Below are 9,886 nucleotides of genomic sequence, written 5' to 3' on the forward strand. Positions count from 1 at the left end.
TCATATTAAGATCATCTTAAATACTATGGTGAATAGTGAGGTGAGTCTTATTTCTGATATCAAACAGCATTCAGCAATCTGATTATGAGATAGTAGTGAATGTCCTAGACTGGCATTGGCATATTCATAACTCCCAGTTAGAGGCACAGTGTTAGATGTTCTTGTTGTGATAAGGAACTGAGTCCAGCTAGCAGCAAGAGTGCACTTTCATGTGAAACACTAACTTAGATGACTTATAACAAATGATCTGTAAGAGCAGCAATATGATTGGCCTAATTCTCCAAGAGAGATCTTATTGCAACTTCTGAGTTGTACTTCTATAGATCATCTTAAAGTGTTTTAAAACCAACAGATGGTAGGAGCAAGTAATTGCTGTAATAGGATGCTTAGTCTATTCATGGATTTAAATCAGTATCATAGATACAAATACATAGATTATTGCACTGCCTGATGAACTCAGTAAAGATGTAGCCATGGCAGTTCAAAAACAACAAGATCTCAACTCCCAATATCTTCCTTAGATTCAATCTTCTGTTTCCTCTGTTCAGTGTATATAGCCTGTATATCAGAGTTGAGGACACTGATTTTCTGTTATCAAACCAATAACCATTAGCCTGTGATAAAAATTAGGGATGAGACATATAGAGAATGTGGAGACTCCAGTGGGATTCCAAAGGGGCAGGTCACTAAGATCGAGTAACCATGTTACCATGCTGGGTGGCTGAGCCATTATTCTCATACTGCCACAGCACCTCATGTTGGCTATTTTTTTGTGTGCTTCCATTACCATTACTATTTCTATTCTTAAGCTTTACATCCAAATCATCCATATCATGGCTTCTCATCCTAAATAGCAGCTCAATCTCATGGTTTCTGATGAAAACATCAATCTGAATTGCAAAAGTCGGTCGTAATGATGGTTCTTTTTGAATCATATCATCGACGAGAGGGACAAGGAATTGTAGTGGCGGGTATTTGTGCTAGGGAGAAAAATCATCATTGAACACTAATAAATGTGTCCTAACCACACGGAAATACTCCTCCAACATATTTCCTAAATGGATTGCAACGGTCACCCTCTTTCGAACCAATGCATTCCGGAACATAATGATTGCCACAGTTCAAGACAGGATCGTATGGTATCTCTGGAGGTACATAACGACGGGACATTCCAAAATCGATTATAAAAAAATAACGTGGCCAACACTCTGCGCGAGTGATGTGTTTTGCCGATCCGGTGAAAGTTGCATTCCTTCGAGGCTTGGCGGGATGAAACCTTTTCGGATAGAGATCGCTAGCATCAAGCATGATATTCAAATTGTCAGATCCCTAGAAGTAACCAACCGAAACTTATCCCACTGATGAGCAACGGAACGGCGATGCAGAGACTCGACTCCCTTGTGTACGTATTAGTTGAAAACAATCAGAATATAATGGAACGAGGTGAACGATACCTCCAGAATTTGTCGAAAGCTCTCAACGAGTTCTCCAACGGTGTCGAAACTAGGCGAAAGAAACTTGCGCAACCAAGGCATGACAAGGATCTCATAGTCCGTGTCATGTGGAGACTGTAATACATCATAGATCGGTGCACAGTGATTATGCGAATCCTCCGAAGGCGGAGGGGAAGAAAGAAAGACAGATAATTCGACTTCCAACCGAAATTCAGACTTGGGAGACTTTGTTTTAGCATCACCTGCCTCCCGTCTCGGACTCGCGTTGCATCCATAACGCAAGGTGACTAGTATCCGATGAGCGAGTGAGTCGAACGAAAGCGAACGAATATACCACTGACAAGAATGAAGCGCCCTCCCTTCGCTCTGGAACATCTCATAATTGGTCTTCTATAGTGGCTTCCAGCTGGATCAAACTTGGGAAGAAGTCGGTAACCGGACGTATCAAGAAACGGCTGGTGTTGTCTCCAGCAAGTTTCGCATTTCATGAACCCAAGATTTGGGGGTCCCAGGTCTTTGCCGGACATGAGAGTCGGGATGAAATGCGACTACTAGACGCCGCGTGACGCTCATGCAGTAGATGTACAATAATACACATAGATCGTAGAGTTTGGCATTTAGAAAACCAGCATGTGGTCAAATAGTAAAGCATAAACCGGGACGCACCCTCCTTACAACGCAACATTCTCCTTCCCCCCAAAAGGCTCCCTTTTCATGGCCGGCACCTTTTCCATCTCAAAACTGAAATCCCCAGTCATACTCCATTCTTCCTCGGGGACCTGATCCAGCAGGCTCACATACTTCTCTCCCTTCCCAGGCGATCCAAGAGATTCATTCTCCTTATTTATCGACCCCAGTGACAGCCCACCCAAGCCAAGAGCATCCAGCTTCGTCACAAATGCGGTCAGAGCTCGAGCCTGGTCCTCCACTTTGATGCGCATCTACCGCATGTCGTCAACTCAAGGTAAAAAGAAAACAATAACCAAAATTCCATACATGCTTCTCTTTCTCCAACTGCTTTACCAACTCGTCTGCCCACCGCTCCTTTTCTTCCCTCTTCCGAACCTCGTCGCCAACCTTTCCCATCCACTCCCGCTCAACATCCTCCCTAACAGCCCTCAGCGGTTCCCCGAGGTTACTCTCGTACCCTCTCACCACGATCTCCAGCTCCTTGATCACCTTGGCTTGGTCTGCGATCATCTTGTCCCTCTCGTTCTCTGGTGGGATGGGCGGACGTGCTTCCAGAGCGGCTTCAAGAGACAGGATCTGTGTCGCTTGCGATTCAAGCTGGAGACGGGCAGCGAGAAGCTCTTGTTGGAGCTATGAGAAAGGAGTGAGATGTGAAGGAAGGAAGGAATTAGTAGCATACCTGGTAAGGAGACATATCAAAGTCGATCTTGACAGGACTTCCTGGCCTCGAGTCTGCAGATGACTCATCGACCGTCTGACTCGTCAGGATCAGCTTCGTGAGCTGCTGGATTCTGGTATTCAGATCCTTCATGGCTTTTGATTCGTCCGTTTTCTACAAAGAATTCTTAGCAATAAGGAAGCAGTAAAAGGTAATTGCATACCTCTTTTACTGATAGCCTTCGTTTCACCGACACCGACGAAGACTGGCGTCGATCACCAACAGCGGCCTCCTTCTCTGCAAGACGGGCTTTGAGGTCTTCAATCTCCTTCCTGTACCGTTCAATGAGCGCGTCTGTATCGACGATCTCCTTCTTTTGAGCGTTGAGCTGAAACACAGCATTAGTACCCAAAGCCAAACCCAGCGATAAGGTCGAACCTTGACGCCTTTGATGCGTCTCGCAAAGAGGAGAGTACTCGTGCTTTCTGCGATAGCGCTGATATCAGGATTGATCGTGCAAACGACGCTGATGCGGGCATTGCCAGACAACGATGGTTGAAGCATTCGGGTAAGCTTTGAGTTTCGGAAAGGAACATGATCACTATACAGATGAGGGTCAGTTAGGGCAGGGAAAGAGGAAAGAAAAACGAGACAGAGGAGGCGGCAGTATCAATAAAAATAAGTTTCAAATAACGATGAACGTACCTCTTCCCTTTGGCGACATTTTCCGAGAGTGTTCCAATGACGGTACCAAGGGTCAACAAACTGTAGTTAATGATAATCAGCAAATATATCAGAGCAGAAAGGTAAGGCCAACCTAGTGTTGATATACTTCCCTTCCCTTGTACGCTCTTTATCACTCGTCGCTTTTTCTGAACCAGCGAGATCAATAAGACTCTGGAAAGGACGTCATTAGCAAGAATCATGGAGCAAGTAAAAAAGAAACTCACCAAAACAGACGTCTGCACACTCCTTCCACCTCTCGCTTGCAGCTTCGGACCAGGCTTACCACCGGCACCATGACCCGGTGTCTGCCTCCCGCTCACACCAGGTGTCTGTCTTCCACTCGGCGCTGGAGTCACTCGTCCATGGAACGACTCGTCCAAGGCTTCACCACGCTCCCTACTTTCGATCACCAGCCGGAAAACACTATGACTCCGACTGCTCCTCTCATTCCAGTCCGTACAAGCCGTCCGTCGATGGCTCTCCCCGCGCTTCAACACATCCTTGACACCCTTCAAGCTCGTCACAACTTCCTCGCGGAGGGGGTTCAAGATGACCTCGCTCCCTCCTCCTTGGATCATCACAGCCGGACTGCCAACGGGAGCGAGGAGATCATGGATGGACTCGTTGTAGATCTCGAGGTAGGAGCAACGAAGGAGATATTCCCTCTCCTCATTTCGCTTGATGAACCGGAAAACATCCTTCATGGCACGGGGAATGATACCGGGTTCACTTTCATCACCAGAGAGGGTGTACGTCTTCCCTGAAGCGGTCTGTCCGTATGCAAAGATGACAGAGTTGTATCCTTCCATAGCGGCATACACATGCGATTGAGCGACGGTGCTATAAATAGGTTTATTCGGTGAGCCAGTGAGTACAGAGTCAAAGTCAAATTTGTTCTCCGCGGGGTTCGGAGCGCCAGACTTTGCATGGACGGGATCGAGATGAATGGAACTGGCGCTCGACGACGCAATCCATGCCGAGTCTACATTCGAAGGTCGCACCCTAGAACAGGATCAGGCTTGATATCAACAGAGATGCCAAAAAAAAAATACACGCCTGATAGAGACCATGACCTTGTCTCGCTTCCCATGGTCGGCACTCATCGTCCTCAACCACGCCTCGTCCATCTCAGCAGATACGTCTGCCTCGACAGTTTCCGAATCCACGAGGACCGCTTCAGGGTCGACATTACTGACGTCCATCTTGCTCGTCGGTGAATCCTCGAACGTCGGCGTTTTGGATCTCTCGTATGGGGTCTTGGGTCGTGGCGACCCGGGTATCGTCGAGAGAGGCTTCGTATAAGTCCTTGGCCTCGATTCCGATGACACAGGCGCCTTATAGCGCTTGTGCGTCGAGCCTAGAATGTTACTTGTGCCAGAGGAGCTTGATCCTGTTCGGTTGAGGCGGTTCACGAGGTCACTGCTGCTGCTAGAGGACGACGACGAAGACAGAGGCCTCTTGCTGGGCGTGAAGGGTGTTCTCCGCGCAGGCTTCGACGATGGGGTGCTCAACGTGGACATCTGTCGTAGTAACTGCGGAGGAAGGAGGAAGGATCGTCGTCGTCGTTGACAAGGGTCTGGATGGTGGGAATGTTGAGTTAGATACGCGTCTTGTCATGTGACCGCATTTTCGGCCCGATCGTTCACTGTGCAGTAACGAGTTCTGCCAGCATCTCATAAAGCCGGTTCACTAGGTTATCGAAGCGTATGGCCTGGAAAAGTCCCACTTTATAAATGCGAGCTTTAGCGAAATTGAATTTCAACTTGATTTCAACCGAGCCAGATGCATAATGACAGAACGCTTCTTTTCGGCCCGTTTTGGTTGCAACGTCCCCTTATGCCCCCAAGCGGTCGGGACGATGGAAGTTTACCTGATTTTTATTGTTTTATCAATTCCTGGGACGGTTACCGCTTTGCAGGACTTGAAGCTTGAAGAACTCACAAGTGTATATCTTCAAGAGTTTTGTTGTCAAGAAATGTTTCCATTAAACATTTCAAGTCGTCAAGTAGACACAGATAAATACAATATTTGGAGATAGAAGAATGTAGTTGTACAAGGAAACTAACCTTTGACAAGAAGGATAATCCAGCTCATATTATTTAATTTCTGTGACTGAGAATCGCGGAATCACCTTCGTAAAGTAGCCTGAGAGCAACTTCCTGAGTTCAGTGACAAAACGGCTTTCCACCACTGTCCTTTTTGCCTTGTCGGCCTGGCCAAGGCAAACAAGGTCCAGAAAGAAATGCAAGGGTTGTCCTATGAGTCTCCAGGAGCTTGAAGGGTCTGAAACACATCCAACGAAACGACTCAAATTGTCCCGCACAGCGTTGAGGCATGGTCGCATATCCTCGTTGAAAAGCATAGAATAAAATGGCCATCGTCCATAATGTATCTGACATACGAGTGAACTCTGTCGTAAAATTCTCTTCGCCATCCTTGTGGTTGAACATAAGAGGGCCCTTGATGATGCAGCGACGCCGTGGAATCAGGCCAGGGCTTATGTAGAGGCCGCTGTCAGGTTTATTCAAGCTCATGGAATAACCGGACTGCCCGTGTTCGCACTCGCCACTAACAACAATGATGGTGTGGTGTTAATGGCATGGCACAGCGAAACCGCTGAGGTGTGTTTATTTCCTGATTCGAGATTTGTCATTCTAATCGCTTTGTACAGAAAGTCTACCCTGTTGACCTATCAGTGCAACGATTTGATATATCGTTGTTGGATTAGCAAGCAGGAGCTCCGTCGTATCCCGCCGGCCAAGCTCAATACCCCTTTATGTCGGGATGGACTATATATATTGAATACGGTCCGTCGAGCACCCTCACTGCGTTTCTGCTTATCGCTACGCTGTGTGAGGGTGAGTATCTACTTATATTACTTCGTTTATGTTACTGATTGGTATCCTGTAGTCTACATTATAGCTAACAGTGTACTCTATTAGGTACAGTGAATACAACACTGCATTTCTGCTTATTGCTATGCTGTGTGAGGTCTACATTATAGCTAACAGTGTACTCTATTAGGTGCTATGAATGTGCATCACTTTTTTAGAGGTTATACAGCCCTGAGAATTACTCTATCCCATCCTTCATACTCAAATGACTTCTGCCATTGCTGCCTTGACTACAGGCCTACCATTGAATGTCCCCACACTGAACATGTCTGATTACAACTGGTCCATCTTCTACCTCTGCTTTTCCACTGGTGTTCAAGCCAAAGGGAAATGGGATCACTTTGATGGATCAAAGCCCAAACCCTCTCTCACTGCACCCACAACAGCTCTCATGGCTGAGCTAGATGAATGGGAGAAAGATGAGGCTGTAGCTAAGAACCTCCTGCTCTTGAAGATCCCTGACTCAGTCACTGTGAAGATTCAGCAGCTTCCCACAGTTGCTGTAGCCTGGTCAAAGATCAAAAAAGAGTTTACTGATAAGAGCGGCTATGCACAAACTGACCTTTGGCAGCAGTTTATGGAGTTGCATTGTCCAGCTAAAGGCAATGTTCATGAGTTTCTTGACAATCTGTCAACAAAACAGAAGTCATTAGCTTCCATCAGTGTCATCATCAAGGAGAAGAATTACTGCTCAACAATTCTCACCTCTATCCCTCTCTATCTTGCCAAACATGCATCAACTCTCCTTACAGTGGCAAAGCTTTTTAGTTTCAACAAGAAAGTCAATCCTGAGAACCTGATCCATGCCATTTCTGAGAAATATGACTGACTGGAGCATAAGCAAGCCAAGCATAGTCAGCAGTCTGGAAAGGGAAAGGACTCAGAGCAAGATGAAGCTATGTCTGTTTCATCAAGCTCAGGTGGCAATAAGAAGAGCAAGAAACCCAGCAAGAAATTGTGCTGGAGATGTGGGAAGAAAGGACACTTCAAAAACAAATGCCCTGAGAAGAAGTCATCAGACAATGACAGCAAGGCCTCTGGATCAAAGAGTGAAATAGCCAATGTGGCTGAGAAATCATTGGATTTGGACTGGGAAGCTGGTGGTGCATTCAGGGTTGATGATACTAGTGACATGCCATTGCTGGCTGCGGTTTCTGAGTCAGATGAGTCTGAAGTTGAGGGCTTGTCAGAGGACTCAGAAGATGAAGATGATGGTACTGACCTTTTTTCAAAGGTTGGTGATGAGTTGTGGGATGAGCTGAGCAGCACATTGTCCTCAGATGTTGATTGGAGTGATGTAAACTCCTTTGTTGACAGGCAATCAGATGCCACATCTGGCATGCCAACTTTGGAGGATGTATCTGCTTCTAAAGAGTCAGTTGCAGCTGTTACTAACACTATAAACTCACCTGATGTTCAAATTTATACTGAACTCTATAACTCTGGCTGTACATGCCATATTTCCCCTTACTGCAATGATTTCAACTCATTCCAGTCTGTCCTGCCTAAGGCATTCTGTGTTGTGAACACTCAAAAATTTTCTGCAGCTGGAAAGAGCATGATGAGTATTGATGTGCTAAATAGCACAAATATGAGCAACCTGCAACTCACCAAAGTCATATACTCTCCTGAAAGTTGGCTATACACTCATTTCAGTTGGCCAACTTGATGATCTTAGTTTCAAGTTGACTTTTGGTGGCAGAAAATGCACTATCCATGCACCAGATGGAAAGGTAGTTGGAATTGTCTCAAAAGATGATGGTGGTCTATATCAGGTTCATCATAAGGGAGATTTGGCTGGAACAGCTGAGAAGATACTTACTCTAGACCAATTGCACCACTGCATGGGCCACATTTCACCTGAAGTTGCTCATTGTCTGATTGAAAAAGGCTTTGTGATCAGAGTAAAGCTTGACAAGTCATCTGGAGAACCACAGTTCTGCAAGTCATGTGTCTATGCTAAAGCTACATAAAAGCCAGTGTCTAAGGCTTGAGAGGGAGAATATGCAACTGATATTGGAGACAAAATTCACTCTGATTTATGGGAACCTGCACTCATGGAATCCCTGCATAAACACTATTACTTTATCTCCTTCATTGATAATAGCATTCTTTAGGCTTATCTTGAATTCTTATGCCAGAAGAGTGAAGCTTTCATGGTGTACAAGACCTATAAAGCTCACATCTGTACCCAGCATGACTGCTCTGTAAAAATCCTCTATTCAGACTATAGAGATGAATACTTTGATAAAGCATTTCTTTTGCATCTGAAAACTGCTGGCATAGCAAGAAAGATGACTGTGCATGATACACCACAGCACAATGGAATGGCTGAAAGGTATAATCACACAGTTATTGAAAAAGTCAGAGCTATGCTGCATTTGAGCAGCTTATCTTGCTTCCTATGAGCTGAGGCTGTTTGCCATGCTGTATGGATTCTCAACAGAATATTGACAAAGGCTCTGGATGGTATGACTCCTTATGAGGCTGTCACAGAAAAGAAGCCAGATCTAAAAGGGTTGCAGAAATGGGGAGAGAAATGCTGAGTATGCCTTGAGGCTAAGACTATAAAGCTGGATAGCCATGTACATGAAGGTTGATGGGTTGGATTCAATGAAACAAGCAATGGATTCTATGTCTACTGGATAGAGAGCAAGACAGTGTCTGTTGAGCAAAATGTCTACTTTGATACAACTCATATTGCCACTGACAATCTTAAAGAAGAGAAAAATATTGAGCTACACAAGATTCTGTCAACACCAAAAACTCAGTCCAATCCACCTACTGCAAAGCTATCACAGGTGTTACCTACCTCCAAAGCCCAGCCTACAGTCCAACCCATAATTGAAGAAACCTGTTCCAGATACACTTGAAAGCCTAGTCAGCAGATGCTGAACCTCATCTCTGGCAAAAGCAGTATATCAGCATGCTCAAGTGATCCTGTAGTACCTGTTAGTATTCAGTTACCAGTTGTCAATGAAAACAATGAACCTCTTGAGTTTGAGAGAGAGAGAGAAGCAGATTGGTGTTAAGCCCAAATTTCATATGACTAATAGCATGTGATAAACTAATAGAACCTCACACTTTGGGTTGACTATTAGAGTTCACTGATGTGCTATCAGAGTTGTGTGATCAAGGCAGTTGCAAGTCACTCGAGAGTAGATAGTGAAGAATAAACTTTAGCTCAAAGCTGGGATTACTTGTTAAGCCCAAGCGTCATGTGCACAGACACACGTGGTAAACGGATGTTCCTTCGCACTTCGAGGAATCAGCCGAGTCCACTAGAGTATATCCGTTTGTTGTGACTCAAGGTCAGATATAGACTCGAGGTAGAATGGTGTGTATAAACTTTAGCTCAAAGCTGGGGTATACCAGCGAGAGCTGCAGTCCTTAAATACTGTTCAGTTGTCTGCTAATTATACTACTGCTTATTATGTGTGTCTGCATCCATTGTGCTCGTTGTC

At 45.4% G+C, this 9,886-nt stretch overlaps 2 protein-coding genes across 2 annotated transcripts; both read right to left on the minus strand.

Moving 5' to 3' along the window:
* Window positions 1-1,020: 1,020 nt before the first annotated feature.
* On the minus strand, window positions 1,021-1,981 carry BT62DRAFT_1006564 (uncharacterized protein; the record flags this gene model as incomplete). The annotated part of the gene is made up of 4 exons (XM_043177258.1): window positions 1,021-1,294; window positions 1,345-1,397; window positions 1,455-1,741; window positions 1,789-1,981. 4 exons carry the CDS (start codon window positions 1,979-1,981, stop codon window positions 1,021-1,023), a joined length of 807 nt encoding a protein of 268 aa, XP_043039065.1.
* BT62DRAFT_1024498 (kinesin-domain-containing protein) lies at window positions 1,978-5,048 on the minus strand (the record flags this gene model as incomplete). Its single annotated transcript, XM_043178284.1, has 9 exons — window positions 1,978-2,395; window positions 2,451-2,774; window positions 2,824-2,976; window positions 3,026-3,190; window positions 3,241-3,403; window positions 3,508-3,567; window positions 3,620-3,699; window positions 3,753-4,510; window positions 4,559-5,048. 9 exons carry the CDS (start codon window positions 5,046-5,048, stop codon window positions 2,126-2,128), a joined length of 2,463 nt encoding a protein of 820 aa, XP_043039066.1. The 3' UTR covers window positions 1,978-2,125.
* Between the last annotated feature and the right edge of the window lie 4,838 nt (window positions 5,049-9,886).

Source organism: Guyanagaster necrorhizus (assembly GCF_019112545.1).
Source record: "Guyanagaster necrorhizus MCA 3950 unplaced genomic scaffold BT62scaffold_14, whole genome shotgun sequence".
Classification (NCBI taxonomy): domain Eukaryota; kingdom Fungi; phylum Basidiomycota; class Agaricomycetes; order Agaricales; family Physalacriaceae; genus Guyanagaster; species Guyanagaster necrorhizus.